This window comes from Synchiropus splendidus, chromosome 3 (genome assembly GCF_027744825.2).
Source record: "Synchiropus splendidus isolate RoL2022-P1 chromosome 3, RoL_Sspl_1.0, whole genome shotgun sequence".
NCBI lineage: Eukaryota > Metazoa > Chordata > Actinopteri > Syngnathiformes > Callionymidae > Synchiropus > Synchiropus splendidus.
Genome location: NC_071336.1, coordinates 17330024 through 17347479, shown reverse-complemented (window position 1 = coordinate 17347479; position 17456 = coordinate 17330024). Strand labels below are relative to the sequence as shown.

The 17456-nt window shown below is 45.2% G+C and overlaps 1 protein-coding gene across 1 annotated transcript; it reads left to right on the top strand.

The window, feature by feature from the left end:
• Window positions 1-5068: 5068 nt before the first annotated feature.
• On the top strand, window positions 5069-12471 carry LOC128756483 (E3 ubiquitin-protein ligase Topors-like). Its single transcript, XM_053861037.1, has 4 exons — window positions 5069-5443; window positions 7695-10129; window positions 10227-10349; window positions 10416-12471. Exons 2-4 carry the CDS (start codon window positions 7698-7700, stop codon window positions 11854-11856), a joined length of 3996 nt encoding a protein of 1331 aa, XP_053717012.1. The 5' UTR covers window positions 5069-5443; window positions 7695-7697; the 3' UTR covers window positions 11857-12471.
• Window positions 12472-17456: the final 4985 nt, after the last annotated feature.

Genomic DNA, 17456 nt, shown 5'->3' with positions numbered 1-17456 from the left:
TTCTTCTCCATTTTTAATTGGGATTTTCTTTTTCTTTTTTCTTTTTTTTGTAAGCGCCATTGCTGATTTGTACAGAGCCCCAGACCTGACTTGGCAAAAAAAAAAAAAAAAAACGTTGCCACAAAGTAAGTAGAAAGTGAAATACTAATTCAAGGGAACTCACTTTCGCAGTGTAATAGAAAGCACTAATGAAGAGGAATTGTTGACCTCTTGAGCACACAATTATATTTTAGTTAAGACGACTGAGAATTTGTATCAAATAAAAATTTGGTTGAGACAAGTGTCTCTGCCAGTGTGGTACGTGATTTGGTCCATCACTGCGAATGCTTTTGATATTCCTTTCAGCGTCAGCAGGATGACATACAGAGCCCCAGACCTTGGCAAAAAAAAATTTAAATCGTGACCACGAAGAATGTAAAATGTGAAATACTAATTTGAGGGAACTAAGTACAAATTCGTGGGCACAAAGTACTGACTCGAACGAAATGAAATACTAAATTGTGGCCAAGTATTCAAAGTATGGCTTTCTGGTCATCCCTGTGATTCACTAGGTTGCAGGTTCACGTAAATAACAAGGTCATGAAAGTACCCTCCCATTAAATAAACAGAACTGGTGCCACAATACTACATATATCATCGTGCCACACAATTGTCTCTACCTTAAAGAAGAGGCGCTAATGAGGGCGCTAGAGAAGGTGCGCCTCGGATTACTATTTGGTGGGCACGTTTTACTTATTTCGTGGCCATGATTTTTTTTTCCTTGCCATGTCAGGTATGGGCCTTTGTCTGGGCATGTTTGTAGTTAATTGATTTTGCAAACCTCGTAACACTGACCTCTACAGTAAATCAGCAGTTTGAAATAAAGATATTATAGAGTGTTCAGATTTTTTCCCCGTCCACTGTGGTATCACAGTGTCTACTACTGACAATGCATCCCAGCACTTTCATCCTTCATCACGGCAGCGGAGCAGCAATGCATCCGTCTTCAGGAAAGTGCTGTGCTTGTTACTCTGATCGGAAGACGAAAGCACAGAGCAGGTGGCCAACACACTGTTAGTGAGGCGCCAGTTCTCAGTGTGAAGACTGGCGCTAACCTTGAGTCTGTAATCTACTAGGCGCAGACCAAATGACTGAAGCATTTCACTTCCTTTGATTCTTATTGAAATCCCCATCCAGTCAATTCATGAGCTCTAAGGAATCACTCCAACATTGACACTCCCCTTGCTGTCATGTCGCCCTGAGTCTCCACATTTGTACGGTGTGAGAGGCCAAACTGATATCTTCTTATCTGACCATCAACACAGATTTACAGAGTCTTTCAATAGGATCATGTCAGACTTATGTTTTGTAAATGATTATATCAGAGGGATATAGAGATTTATGAAGACAAAGCTAGGGACATAGGAAAGAAAGCTGAAAGCTTGGGCACATGGAGAGGAGAGACAGGAGAGGTAGTATATGGAGCTACCATGAAAACAAGGAGGAAGACCACCACACATGTTCATGGATGTGATAACGGAGGGTAGGCGGGACTGGAGGGGTAAGAGGTTTTTTTTTTTTTTTTCGTGCTGAGGTCTGAATTTGTGAAACTGTGCATCTAATTGGACTCTGAGAGGGATCACACAGATTGTTTTCTATAGCCGGGCCATCTGTTGAGAATTTGTTGCAGCCATATTGGGGTTATGTTGGCCCTCGTTCCTCCATAGCAACCAAAATGTCAGACGGTGCAGTCCTTCACAGAGAGAGAGGGAGAAACGTGTAACGTTTCTGTTGGGCTTCAAATCTTACGACCACGTTGGACCACGTGAGATGATCCCTGCAGACGCACTCGAAGACAGCATTCATATTTGGTGTAACATGCCACAATGATCCAACCGTGAGGTCTGCCTGCCATAGCTGAACCATTAGGGGCCACACTCGCTCACCCACTCCCTTCTCTTTGGGGCCCATTCCTTGTATTTTCTATTGACAATGATTTGGCTATAAATGACAGTACCACAGCGAAGTTAGATGTTAGAGCACCCTTCAAGCTATTGTGATTTACTGATGATTAAAACGAAAATGTGTGAGCTTGTCTTTCCTTCTTTGTGGGGACCAATTCTCTAGCTGGACCCCACAATGTTAGGCCTGAATTTGAGGATGAAGACTTCAAAATATCTGGGTCATTATATATGGGCTTGGTTCAGAGTCCTGGTTAAGGTTAGCCATTTGTTTTGGATGGTTAGGTTGAGGGTGAGAGGCTGGGGACAGGGTTATGCCAATGATAAACTTTGCAATGTCCCCACAAGGATAGAAATCCAAGTGTGTGTGTTTTTTTAATCATTTTTTAATCACTGTTTTTGAAAAACAGTTTCTACAATCGGTGGATCAGCTGGGTTTTTTACTGAGGATTACTGAACAGTGCTCCAGAGACATTATCAGAGGTCAAACATACAAAAAACAAACCAAAAATAAATAAATGAATAACTGAATAGTCATATTTTATCTTTTAAATAGTCTGTGTCGGCGTTGGTCTCATCCTCCTCATTGGTTGTGGGTCTCTGTATGCTGAGGTCTCGACATGGTCTTACAGTAACGCAACGCAGTCTTGACCACTACAAATAATACTTGCATGAATCCCAATGAGTCAAAACAAAAATCTGTATTTGAAAAGGAACAAAGATTGCTAAGACCTTATTTGGGCCTGCTGCAGACAAATATGAGCAAAAGCATTATATATTAAGAGGAACAATGCCCAAATCCTCCATGACACCTCTTCTTCAAAATGTAACAACTGTATTATAATCTTCCACCCACAGCCGAGGTGTGGAAGTGTTTTTCAATGGATGGAAATTCTGCAGCCACACTTCTCCCCACTTCTTTCACGGTAAATTGCATATTCCCTTGAGATAGAGTGCGATGACGTCAAACTTTTGCCATTCATGGTTCCTGCATATTCATGCTCAAGGTCTGGTATTGACTGTCAGATCGAGTCTGTGTGGAAATCAAGTGTAGCTGGTGAGTGTCAGTGGTGCGCGAGTGCTGATGAAGCCTGCCAACAGAAAGGAAATTAAGTCACTGAATTAAAGGTCATGACTGAGAATAAAGTTACACCGGTTTTATCCAACTGTTAAAGGATGGGAACGCAGCCAATTTGACGGCAGTATGTGTCTCATAAGGTCTTTACTTAAACATCTTTGTATGTGTTTCAGCGTGAATCTATGGAAACATGGCGGCCATGCAACGAACATAAACGTGGTGGGGCGAAACCCCGCGTGGAGACTGCAGAGTAACTATCTCTGGAGCTGCCCTGCCCCCTAGTGGTTGAGGAATTGTTCTGCGTGCATCCCAACTCCAAACCATGAGTTTGACCAAGGGCGTCATGCCATGCCCGTTGACTCTGACTTAGATAGGTCAAAGAAACCGTGTCCACTTTTCATAACACATTTGGCTTTTATATGATATCGTCCGTATACTTCATAATGTTGAGCGTCCTGTTCGACTGTTTGTCCTGCTTGTATTGTTGCTCGGATAACCGTAAATGTTGTTAAAGCCAATGGCGACATCAAGTGGGCAAATTATGAATTGCTATTTTTTTTCGATGTGTCGTGACGAAAACATTCACTGAGTAACTATTTTAAATGTTGTTGCCATAGTGGAACCAGAGACAATTGTATGATTAGTAAGCGAAAGAATAATTTTCATTAACACAATATTTAAGATCACGTGTCACCAGTGTTTGTTTGCTCAGACACATACACACACACAGACCCCATATGACATGAGTAAGCACTGGTGAAGCGGCCCACCATCCAAGATAAAACAGTTGTTGTGCACTAAATGAACTTATGCACACACATAATTCATACTGCAAGAGGTTCAACAACAGTCAGAGAAACTTCATCACACCTAGTGGCGAACATACAAACCAGTTTCATTTCAAACGCCAGGTGATGTCCAAGCCATGAGCATGGGATTTCAGTGAAGGAACTGCTTGGTGCAAGTTTTTTTTTTTTTTTTTTTTTTTTTTTTGAAACACTTAATAAACGTGTTTTTCCCTCCTGCATGGTTTCCGTATACATCACACCAGAGATGCTGGTGAAACAGAGGTCTACTTACTTACTTACTACACTCAGTTTTGACCATCTGGTTAAAATAGATTCAAATTCTCCAAGCATGAAAATATAAAAAAAAAATTGGTAGCTTCTTTAATGCCATATAATATCAACATACGGTTTATCAACATGGGTAAAACCGAGGAGCTGGTGGTGGGCCTCTGTCAGGGCCAACACTCTCTGATATCTGGTATGGAGAGGATGGCATCATACAGGCACCGGGGTGTGAACCTTAACTGACAAACTGGACTGGACTATAAACACGGATGCTCTTTTTAACAAAAAGGCAGAGTTGGCTGTTCCTGCTACGGAGGCAGAGAGACTGCTCCTGAGGACCTTCTACGCCTCTGTGGTGGCACCAGCTGTGGAGTCATCTGCTGGGCGGGTAGTATTACAGACAGGGGCAGAAAGAGGCTGGACAGACTGGGGAAGAGGGTCGGCTCAGTCCCGGGCTACTCTCTCCAGTCGGTGGAGGAGGGGGGAGACTGTGGCCAAACTGTCATCCATGATGGCCAACCTGTCTCACCCCCTCCAGGACACCCAGGAGCTATGTCGACGTTAATTTCTGTCCGGTGCTGTCAGGTTGTACAGCAGTAAAAGCTGATGGACTGACTGATGACCATTCTTGATCATTGGTTTATTATCTATCTCTTTATACAATTTATTGTTTATATCATAATTTATCATTATATATGTGGTATATATTTACTTATCTTTACTTAGATTGTATTTATTTTGTCATAATTGTTTATACATTATAGATATTTATTTGTCTTGTATTGATAGTTTGTGACTTCACTTTTGTTTTCCAGATGTTCGTCGTGTACCTTCAATGTCTTTGATACGTGTCAGTGTCTTCGTTGTCATTGGCTGCTGTAACATGTTGAGTTTTCCCATTGTGTGGCTAATCTAACACACACATCTAATCTAATCTAATCTTAGTATTACTCGATCCTTTTATGTGCATTGTTGAATAAGAGAGCGTGTACAGGCTCACAAACTGCTGTTTGTAATTACGTAAAAAAAGTGGAACATGAAAACTGTTCGAAGTGGACAACCCTCACATAGGCGATCTTTGAACCCAGTAAAAATTGGATGGTTCACTACCCATCAGTCACCGCGGTAACTGCCTGTCCAGCTGTTCGGTACCTCGACAACATTCGGATTCTCTTGGTTGCTGCCGGCACTTCGACTCTCGAGGCTTTCCAGTCCCGTATCCAGGTGACCCGCAGACCTGTCTAGGTCGGATGCTGCGTACGGCGGGGAGGTGTACCTGGAGGAGGAGAAGAGACCCCGAATGAGAAGCTTCCGGTGCGACCACAGGAGTCGTCTTCTGCTCAGCTAAAGAGGTTAGCATGCTAACATAGCTGAAATGTTCTTTAATCTGTGCACCTATAACCACAACAGAGCGTGCACGCGTGTGCTGTGTTTTAACTGTTGGTGTTGTGTTAGAGGAACGTCCTGTGCCGCTAAGCTAAAGGCTAAATATATTTGTTTTCTTGGTGTTGGGTAATGGCATTAGTGGCATTTAACATTATCCCGCATCCGTGCTTTGTGGTGACAGGTATAATCTCGACAATCAAAGTAATCGTTCGATAGTATTATTTGGGGGGAAACCACGGTCAATATTGTATTTACGATCGACTTAACGTAGTCCACAGCTATGTGTTTAGTTGTCTTTTGATCTGATATGAGACTTACAGCATTAATAGGTATTCATGCGGAAGATAGATATTCGGTGGGCTGGTTAATATATTGGTCGTTGTCACAGTGTCTTGCGATGCAGCAGTTCTTTTAATTTTATTTTCCAGAAAACTAACAAGAGGTTAGAAATGCAGGCGTAAACAATGTCCTGCGTGTAAACCTGGAAATATGGCCGTTTGATTGGTCCGTCGCCGGAGTTCGCAATGCTGATTGGTCCAGTCGTCAATCGCTCAAACTATGGCCTCAACTCCATAAATGCCGTGGTAAAATGCGCTCAGTGACACAATTGGCCTTTTGGTTTGTGTCCTCAAAGTCAAACTGTGTTGTGTTTGAACTGCGGCAAGAAACGGACTTTCACTTATTATGTAGCTTGTCTTTAATGTGCCTTCAAATCTAAAAACTACGAGGTCTGGAAGGAATTTTATCAAAGGTAAACAATATTATATATTATAATATTATTAAGAGACTGTGAATTACTAAGTTTGTGCTGCCCATTTTCAATGGTGGAGTTAAGGGTGTATTTTAATGCAAAATTTAACTTGTCAGGAATTTGGGATGGAACAGGTGAGATGATATGAAGCCGTATTTGAGTTTTTTTTTTTTTCTTTTTTTTTAGTTTAGCAAATTTCAATAGCGCCTCCACCCCTCCGTGGTGTGATGTACAATCACAATCAGGTCAACTTTTTTTTTTTTTAAGTAAACTCACCATGCAATCTGAAAGCTGAACCATGATGAAGAAATTCAACTTCAAGTAAACATTTACAACCTTCTGATAAAAGTTCTAATAATTACTGGAACATGTTATTCTAACAATATGTTTCATTATGCTACTTATATCCTGCTTTGGGGAACTTGAGGACCATTGACTCTGTTTTTTAGACTTAAATGTGAACCATGTCTTTTAAGTTTTGATGACTTTGACCTTATTTTTACATTTAATTTTTACTAGTACAAGAAAAGAAGGAAATACAATTTTTTACTGTATGTAGAGATTCATTGAGGATTGTTTTAAAATTAGGACTTGTTGGAAATGCACCTTGCCTGTATCTCCGTGCGTCCATTTGCTCGTGAGAATGACTGCCAAGAATCCAACAATATATATATCCAAAAAATGTGTTCCCTGACAGAGGAGTCTAATACATAAGCAGAATTCTGGGTCAGCAACTACGCCTGACTTGGCCTTAGCAGTAGTCCGGTAGAGCGACAAAAAACTATCTGAGGTCTTGACCCATTTATACACAAAAGTTTCTCCACGTGGGCTCCGTCCTAGTCTGATTGGTCCTCAGGCGTTGACGCCAGTGCCAGTCACTGGCTCCCTCGTAACCATGGCAACAAACACAAGGCACACTCCCCTACTCCGGACCCAGGTGGCTGTTATCAGGACCAGCTCCTTCCAGCCCTGGAGAAGATAGTACTTTCCAGCGTCCTCCGTCTAACCTTGGACCCTCTAATAAGTCACAATGTCTGCTCAGGCCTCCAGTATCTGCTTCACTCCCGTCTTTGTACTCCACCTGTAACTTCTCTTTCTCACGCACACTCAGCCATACACTCTCATTCAGCATTCCTCCATCTGTAAATAACTTCTTTATTAGTAACACAAGCAATTCCAACAGTAGTAATATTGTATAATAAATGCACAATTCCCATTAGAGTGCACAACTGGGATCTAATATCAATCAAAAGTCCCTAAAATCAGCATAATACGGGATGACTTTAAATTTGATTGCATATAACAAGTTATCATTCATGCAACTTGTGTGCAGAATGTGCTTATCATGATTCTTTATGAAACTGTGCCTCTCTTTTAGACAGGTATGCTGTGCTAGTTAAGGTTTTTTCTTTACAAAAGAAACTTTATCACGCCAACCGACTCAAGAGCTTTCCTTCTTTGTACAGGTGATGGTTCCAACTCGTATGAAGCTCCGTGTTCGGCGCCGGGCAAATGTTTCTGCTGATGCTGCTGGAGATGACAGGCCATCAGAAGAGGAGCCACGGAACAGAGCAAGTGCCAGCCGCAGCAGAAGGAAGAAGACTAGCAATTCATCCACAGCTATCGGAGCGTCAAGCTCACCTCCTCCCTCTTCGTCTGCCTCCGCGTCTGCACGGACTTTGGCACCCGAGGAGGCTTCACCAGACTCTAAGTGCCCCATCTGCCTAGACCGCTTCAATAACTTGGCATACCTGGACCTCTGCTTGCACCGTTTCTGCTTCCCCTGTATTCAGGAATGGTCCCATAACAAGGCTGAATGTCCTCTCTGTAAGCAGCCATTTACCTCCATCCTGCACTCTGTCCGTGCAGAAGGCGAGTTCAAGGAATATGTGCTGCGTCCACAGCCTACAAACAGAAGTGATGCAGTCACTGTTGCTACAGTAGCAACAGTAGGGAGCGACCACCAGATGAGACTGATGCTGAGGAGGCACAGAGCAAATGATGGTGGCGAGACAACCAGTCGGCGGCGTAGGAGGGTGAGAGGTGGACAGAATCCGAACGGAGCTGATCGACCAGCTGTGTGGGAGTGGTACCTGGATCCTCCTATGATTCCCCACCATCCTGTCCCTCCCGCAAGTGCTGGGGATTTTGAAGAGGGTGAGGTCCCTGATGCAAGATCAAGGGTGGACGCTGAGCGTGGTGTAATATTTGATGGTTTGACTGCTCTTGGCGGGACTGCAGCGTCTGTCGCGCCAAACAACCGTGCCTCACGCCGTTTAATGAGCCGCTTAGCGGCACGACTACGCGTGCAGCGAGAAGGTGGCTTAGTGCGCCCCCTGAGGGAAAGGGAGGCGATTGCTTTCCGTCGCTCCCTCTATCGTAGCAGCATTCAAGTCACTGGCATTGCTGGAATCAATGGCCACCAACAGCAACAGGACGTATCAGCTGAAAGCTTTCGATGCAACCCAGTTGCACTGCACAGGCTCCGCCCCTGGCTTCGGCGAGAGCTCACGGTGCTCTATGGTGCTCATAGCTCATTAGTTGATATTGTGCAGCGCTTCATCATGTCCTGTCTGGTGCGCCACGGCCTGCAGGAGGTGCGTGTCCTGGAGGATGAGATGCGTCCTTTTCTACTGGCCCGAACGAACCACTTTTTGCATGAATTGGTCTGCTTTGCTCGCTCGCCGCTAAGCCTGGACTTGTACGACCAACAGGCTGTGTACGAGCCTCTGTCTGCAGCTATGGAGATCGATGGCTCAAGCACTAGCTCAGACAGCAGCTCGGTCATTGCCATATCGGAGGGTGAGGAGAATGCGGAGACAACCACCATGAGACCAGAAGAGGAGCTTTTAGGTGATGTGGCCAGAGATCGTGCTAATGGCATCCATTCAGGAAGCAATCTTAGTTTGTCTGGGTGGGACGACGACACCCCTGGGCCCTCCTACTCCACCGCCGAGCAGTCAAGTACACTTCCCTCAGATTCACTGAGGCCTCCATCCAAGGCTAATGAGAATGCGAAAGAGAAGCCTGCAGACGAGGAGGGAGAGGAAGAGTGTCTCATTATTGGCTACAAGAAACCTATTGCAGAGAGAACTCCTGAACTTGTGCAGCTGTCGTCTGACTCCGAGGTAGACGATGAGAAGAAGGTGGAGACGGCTGCAGACAAGACTCCACCTCCTTCATACTTGCCTGCAATTTCTGCCTCCACGTCAGGTGCCTGCCAGGATGAGCAGCAGTCCAGTGTGTCGAAGGAGGCGCAAGAGAAAGGCTCTCGTCTGCATCCCGACTCCTGGTCAGATTCTTCTGACAGCAGTGCGATATCCGTATGTGCCATCAGTCCACCAGAGGCGACGTGGAGCAAACAGAGGCACAAACTAAACGGAAAGCGCTCTCATTGTGACGCGTCAAGAGAGAGAAGAAAGGTTAAGAAAAGAAAAGCGGATCGCCCTCATCATCTCAGGAAACATGGAGCTCATTCCAACCGTGACCATTCCCGCTCTTCTTCCCCTTTGTACTCCAGCATTGATTCCAACTCCCCGGCGTCCCCTAGTCTGCTGCATTCCCGAAGAGATTACTTCTACTCACAGGATTCTCCATTCGCCTCTTCCTTCTCCTCCTCCTCCTCCTCCTCCTCGCCATCATCATTCTGTTCATCCCCTCGGCCTACATCACCCATCTTGAACACGTCTACCACCCCGTCAATGTCACCTGGATTCCAGGATCACTGTGAAGAGAAGCCTGGCGGGAAGAGGAAGTACAAGAGTCGGCATCTTGAAGATGATCCATGCTACAAGCCACCTGGATCCCGAAATCAAGGGAAAAGAAAAAGAGGGGAACGTGAAAGAAAAACGAGGGAGAGATCTTCAACTCGTGCTCGCAGAGTGGGCAACAGTGGCAGAAGGTGAGGACTTACGAGTCTGTTTCTGAGCATTGGCTAACAACCAACTGTGTATACGGAGGAAAGCCAGCTAGAATGTTTTGCTTTCTCTTGATGGCAGAAGCAGGAGGTGTCAGGAGGAGCGGAGCCCTAGTGTGGAGATCATCTATGAAGGCACCGTCAACTCCACAACACGGGCCAGCCATAAGCCTCACAAGAGACGCAAGAGAACACAGCAGAACAGGTACTTCACTGTCTTGTAGTAGCACCCGACCTGGATTGTAACTGTTTTCTCTTTCCGCTCCCTCAGTTGTCCACTCATCATCACCATTGACAGTGACGAGAGCCAGGCTGGCGTCATCAGCGAGGGCAGTGGCTGCAGCAGCCCAATCAGCAGTCAGAAGACAGTGGATTTCTCGGACATCCCTCCACTCCCATTGGCTCCATCTGAAAGTGTGGGTACGACCGTGGATAATGATGCGGCTGAACTTCCCGCTGACATCCTGGAAAGACGATCCGACGGGTCTGAGGTGGAGTCTTTCCAAAGGTCCAAGTCTCAAAACCTGCTCACACTTGACAGCGACTTTGACCTGGATGTGACTGATGATCGGGACCTGCCTCCTGTCCGGCCAGGGCCAGTCAGAAATGACTTGAGAGGCACTGAAAGAGGAGGTGTTGGCGTGGAGGCTGGAGGGCCTGAAGATGTGCCTTCATATTCCGACCTGCTTGTCAAAGTTCTGAATGATTTGGAGGGTCTGGCTGCCAAAAGCGGAGCCCACTTGAACTCTGCCGCCAGGTGTGTGCCCGAAACAACCAAATCTGAAGCGGCCGCCAAACGATCAGGAGAAGAGACCTCGGATGCGGTGCGGCTTCATAGCTCCTTCCTGCCTTTGCCGCCTCTCCAGCTGCACAAAGCAGAATGTCCTCAGCAGCTGAAAGAGACAGGCCCCATCCAAACACACAGTAATGCACCACCACCCTTAAAGTACAAAAATTCTGGTAGTCCCACATCTTACCGTGAAGTCATCCCACCCATCACATCACTGAAACAACATTTTGCACAGACTCTGGCTCTCAAACAGCAGGGGTCCTGTACAAGTCCCGCAGCTGAATCCCTTAGCCTGCTTTTACCTGATCCGCTCTCTTCAGCCAACTCCCACATGCTTCCTTGTCCTTCTCGTGGCACCTCAGTCTCCCGACATCAGCCCTTTTCCTCTCATCTGAGTGTTGCCTCACCAGGTCACAGATACACAACTGTGTCCCCTGTTGAAAGAGATGATCAAACATTGTCCTCCAAAGAGAAACCGACCTTGAGCAAATCTACCTCTGAAAGTGTCAGAACATGTGCTTCCAGTCCGGCAGTGCCCTCTGACTTCCAGTTGTCCAGCGAAGCTCCAACTGCGGTCCCGTTGATGGAAAGCGCTGGCAGCTTGAACAGCACTTGTTCGCTTGTTCCCTCAGCTGTGCTAACTGCTTCTGAGAGATTTTCCCCTGCTCTGCACACTCGCTCTCCAGAACCAGACTCCTACACTGTTGCCAGTCCACATGAGGAGAGGGAGCCACTGCATGCCAACAATACTCTTCACAAACACTTGAATCACCAATCTGCTGCCTCCAAAAACCAGCTCCTATCAACAAAACCACAGACGGACTCCAAATCTCTCAACCACTATGAGCCGGGACCACTTGCCCATTCTTCCACACTGCACGTTCCCTCACACCTTCATACTCCATCGCCCACACACACTTGATCGAAAATCATCCAGCAGTTCAAAGGTGCAGAGACTTATATAAAAAAATGTTCTTTCCTAATTTTGTAAAAAAAAAAAAAAAATCAACATGGAACTTCTCCATTAGTTTTGTTTCTACATATATTTTCAAATGTGGTTGGTTACTTTCATTTTGATTTGTCAAGTGTCATTCAACATTCCTTTAGAGTTTTAACTCTCATCGTACAGAAGCGGTATGTCACAGTTGAAGGTGTGTGATGACTCGTGAGATTTGTTTAAATATGGTTTTAGGCTGATCCTGATGGGTAGGGCGCTGGCTGGTCATCTAGCGGACTCGTACTCAATTTACAATGCAAGATGTTTGTCTGCAAACACATTGATGCTGTTGAACTAAAGAGCCAGTGTTGCAACCTGATGGTGAACTGTTCTATTCCCTCACGTGGAGATCACTGTGATGTCCCCTAGTCAGCAGTGTCAGGACATGCCTCGAGTGTGAACTGAACGATTGTTCAATTTATCTAAATTGGTTTCAGCCATCTTCCTATATTCAGTAAATGCAACTATAAAACAGAAAAGGATGTTTCTGCTCTCACCTCAACTCATGTTCTTTACTGAAAATAAAAGATTTTTCTTGTTCACTGTTGTTAACTACATTTTTGTCAGCCCACTTTCATTTACCTTATTATTCATATCTGTAGCTTCTTGGAAGAGCTAGTGTCCGATAGTTCTATCTCATAGAAGTTGATACCATGTCTTAATACTGAGTCAAACTAGATCGCTCAGAAAAAAAATCTAAATTAACTTCTGATTTGTATGATGATCACTAGAAAGGCCTCACTCGGGACTTTTAGTTCCAGTAAGTGTAAGCATCTGAAGTAAGGCTCGATATAAGACAGCGCTTTTCACATACATATTTTTTTAATTCATACGAATTTTTAAAGGGTGATTTAGTGTAATTAATGCAGTGGCGTTAATGCTTATTTTACATGTGTTGAGTTGACTCATTTTCCAAAACGAATAGTAGAAATGACACATGTATTCTAATTCCAATTTTTTTTTAAATAAAGTTTGTACGGATGCACAGACATTGTGACGACAATAAGTCAGTCTGGGATGACAATTCTTTACTTCACTGTTTAACCTAGACGCCAACCTTTGCTGGCATCTTGCTGCACATGACTGAAAATTGGAGGGTGGCATTTGGCACAGCCTGGTGTTTTTTTTTTTGTTTTTGTTTTTTTTTGTTGAATGTGTTGAATTTGAAAGTCTGCGAATTTAAAAATACTTATTTTAAAAACTTTTTGGAAAATGATTATGTGTAAAAAATTTCGAATTCAACTCCAATTTTGAAATGCATCTATACAAATAAGATAAATAAACCGTTTTTTTTTTTTTTTTTTAATTCAACTACTCAATATTCTGATTGCACTTCCATGCAGATCAATTTTTTTTACCTGTTTTAATTGTGCAATGTCTGGGACTGAATGGCGTCTAATGTCGACTGTCGCTAATATCACACTAAGAATTTCACTTCTGATCCGTTTGAAATCCTCCAGGGTTTCGCCACTAGATGGCGACTCCACCCGTCCGTTCTTGCCCAGCAGAAACCGAGCAGCGTGGAAATAATGAGCCCAGGGGGAGCGGGAGTCTCACACTGATTAAGACGATCAGGGTCCATTAAATGGCTTTCAAACACGGTGCGGTGGGCCGGCGCCAAGTTTTGACTGATGAGAGACGCGGGGACCACTCAGGCAAGTGCAGAAATGGCAGAAAGAAAAGATTGAAAGGGAGAAGCTGGGTGCCCAGGTTGTTGTTTTCATGGCTTCACTTCCATAGTTTCAGTGTCGTTGTATTCCGGCTGCCATCAGTGGGTGAATCACTGTGTAGAAGAGGGGCTTGAGGTGGCCCTTTTTACTGGGATTTTCGGTAGCTGATCCGGAGTGGCATGTCCAAGTGGCTGGAGAGTTGCCAGGTGGCAGGCTCCTACATCAGTGGGAGTGGAGGGCAGCAGTCCAGCGGAACTGACTGCGATCTGCTCCTTTGTACAAGGATAACTCAGTGCATTGACAGGGTCTCCAACAGGCCACCTCCTGCTCAGAGTGCGAGACACTAACTTCACGAGGGGCCCTAAAGCAGCCGGCACTGTGATGGAAGATCAGCACCGTGCAGCTGGGCGAGAACAGCAGAACTGGCAGATCAGCCAGTGGAGCCTTGTGCTCGGTCCAGATGAGTATGTGTGGCAGGCGTGAGAAACGCAGCAGCGCTTCATCTGAAGCGGCTGGAGTGTGTTCAGTGGGCCACCACTGCCACATCTCATCGCCGTTGGTTCAAGAGCCATCTGGTTCCACCGACTCAGATCTGGTAGGAAATCTTGACCTGGATCTGATCTTCTGACTTTTCATTCGAGTGAGACTCAAATGTTCCCGTGGCTCTCTCACATATGATGCCACTCATGTCACTAAAAATGAAGAGCTCTGGGATGCAGCCTTGCGCATCACCCGTGAACCTTTCAGGAGTCATGATCCGATAAAAAGGTCACGCAGGAGTCATCAAACCTACCGGCCATCATTGACTCATGTTCACTGCTGAATGGGTGCAGAGAACTTCAAATCTCATATCACTAGGGGATAAAGACTCAGTCCTATGCTAAATAAGGAGGTGTTTAAACCATGTGATGGGCTGAGACCAGCCACTGAGACTGACTTTACATTGACTGCACAAATGAGACGCGCTAAAATGCCGTCTTTATAATCATCAAGCCTGCAACCAAGTGGTGTTGAGAAGACATGGTGGCGCCCGCCTTTGTTGGGAGCAGCTTCTGTGTGCATTCATGACACATCCTGATCACATGTCCAAATTATTGTATTAGAACTCGGCACCTTTGCACTTAAAAGCTCCACCCACATTCTGGAACATCGGTGGTGGGCCATTGTTAGCGCTGTTGCCAGGCAACACGGTGCACCGTTGTCAGGGACAACCAGCCTTTCTGTCTCCTGCTCTCTGATAGCAACACCATTACTGAGATGACAAGCCCACACACATACTCATATTACTACAGTTGTGGGGACATGACGCACACCTCAACCTCTGCTCAAAACCGCTCTAAGAGCAGCTGTGGCTTTTAAACCATGCCTGGTCCATCTATATTCCACTCTAGTTTTTTTGTTCTATATTAGCTAGGCCCCTGGAAGAGACCAGCAAACACGCCTTCCGTCTCGAGGTAGCACAAACATAAAGGCATATTGCTCATTGTCATGCCAGCGCACACACACATTATTATGCACCATATTATATGATGCAACCACCTGACATCCATATTGCTTCGGCATGTGCTTGCTAATCTTTAAATGCCTCGCATGACGGAAAACATAAGCGTCTCTCCTGGACTCAGCAGCCGAACGTTTCTAGATTTGTTTTGATCGTCGACGGAAAAACAATTAAACGTGAGACACGTTGTTGTTCAACAAAAACGTGGGCTGCGAACGTGCCGTGGCTTCTGAACCTGCATCAGATGATGCGTCGCAGGAGCCAGATCTGAGAGGTTTTACCGTGAATCAAGGGTAAAATGGAAGGCGAGATGCTTCCAGATGCTTTGATCACAGTGATGGCTGTCGACGCGAGCTGCTTTAGGTTTTCAATCGTTGCTATGTTTAGCGTTTTGTATAGCCACGGAGGTGCCAGTTCTGATGTTTCATGACAGTTTCTGAGGTCAGGATGGACTGGACTGGTTTGTCTTCCTGTAGCCTGATTCAAGAGAGAAATGTGGAAGTAGTAGTTTTAGTGGCATCAGCTTGTGGAAAGCTGTCAGGTGATAAGCGGACTGAAGAGCGGCATAGTTGTTGGCGTCAAAATAAAGTTAGGTACTGGAGGTTTAAATTACATGGTGATAGAGGAAGGCAATGTTAAGAGGATAGACAGCAGGGGTTATGTGTGCCATCGGATATTGAATATGAATTTCTCATACTGAGTTTTTTTCAGCATGATTTCAAGCAGTTACATTGAAATGTAATGCTATTTAAAATGATCATAATTTGATTTATGATGAATATCATAATATCATATTCAATATCCGATGGCACAGATGCAAACAGGATATGTTAAGATGGAGGACTTTCAGCGGTGCCCCCTGGTGAGTAATGCAAACACAAACAAGAAATGAAGGCGATGCGTTGAGAAACTGGTGGCAGAACTTAAAATAAATCCCATTTGATCTGGTCCAATGTTTTTGATCTTCTGCGAGTCAGATTGATATGACTGTGTGGGTGTGGCAAAGCCTGTCGATGAAGTTTGCGCTCAAAGGCAGTTGCGGTGTTTTACCTGCTTCGTTTCAATCCAAGAAAGTTTCACCTGGACAAAACATTTCACTTGTCAGCAGGTCCTACTGTAACAGGCCTTTCATTGACAGTGGACTTGAACCGGGGGCCTTCCAAGAACAAGGTGACACAATCCTTCATGGTCCATGCAACGGCACGCGACCATGTCTCTTAGTCTCCCTGGAGATGTGCATGTGTTTGCTTGTGGTGGTTGAACGTACAGAAATAATGTATACTTAAACAAAAAGTGCCCACATAACAGCCCACTTCAGTTCAACAGCTGCAAGTGTGCGTTGAAGGAGGGAATGCTCCGATGCAGGTGCTGAAGACAATTGATTCTCAAAAGATGGAGGACTGATAGACGTGTCATCTCACACTGGGAAGGTCCTGGGTTCACATGCTCTGAAGACCTGCCTCTTGTCAAAAACTGAAACCGGGAACATTTTGACCCCTAAATTCTGATACGAGTCCCATAATTATCTCAAGTCTAAGCTGAGATGAAGACCTCCATTAGAAACATGCGTCCCATGTGAGTTGGAGAAAACAGACGTACCGGAAATGACATGTTTAATGTGGAATGATCACATCTGATCTCTCTCAGTTCAGTCCAAAGACCTTGTGGATCCACAGTTTAGCTCAGCCCAGCCCCATGCATACAAGCGGCGCTGCTAGAAGAACTGGTTCTGGACTCTCTTTGAGGTCCAAAAGAGGGTTTCTGTGAGACTTCCTGGATTATCGTGGGTGAAGGTGCCAAATTAGAAGGAAAACAATGATCAAAGTTCTACAACAGCAGAGGATGCAGTGAGATTGTGTTCTACTTTTTACATGGCAAAAATACAACAGAGCCCTGAGAAGATTCTAACTTCAGACGTAATTAGAATTCTGCAGTTCCCCTCTGTGGACCGTGGAGAGAGTTGAGAAGCAGGTCATATTTCAGCCTGAGCGCTGCCCGATAAAAATCAATCTAGGTGCCTTTGATATTGTCAAGGAGGAGGTAGACAGAAGAGACAGTGATGTGGCATCTGTAGTCCGATACTGCGGTGAAGTTGTAGTCCTTGATAACAGTCCTGGATCACTCCCTGCTGAGGTGGGCCTGTTGTCCCTCAGTGGTGAAGTGTCGCGTTTGAGGTTCACGTGTCGTCGGGATTTGGTCGATCTGCTGTCACAGCAAGAGTCCAGTCGAGGCCTGAATCTCTCACGTCTCGCGGGCGGGTGGGGAGGGGGGCAGTTTGGCCAGAGTGATTGTTGAAATGAATCTGTCTGATCCAGGGAACAAGATGTTCGCGAACTCTGCTTGTATTTTCCGTT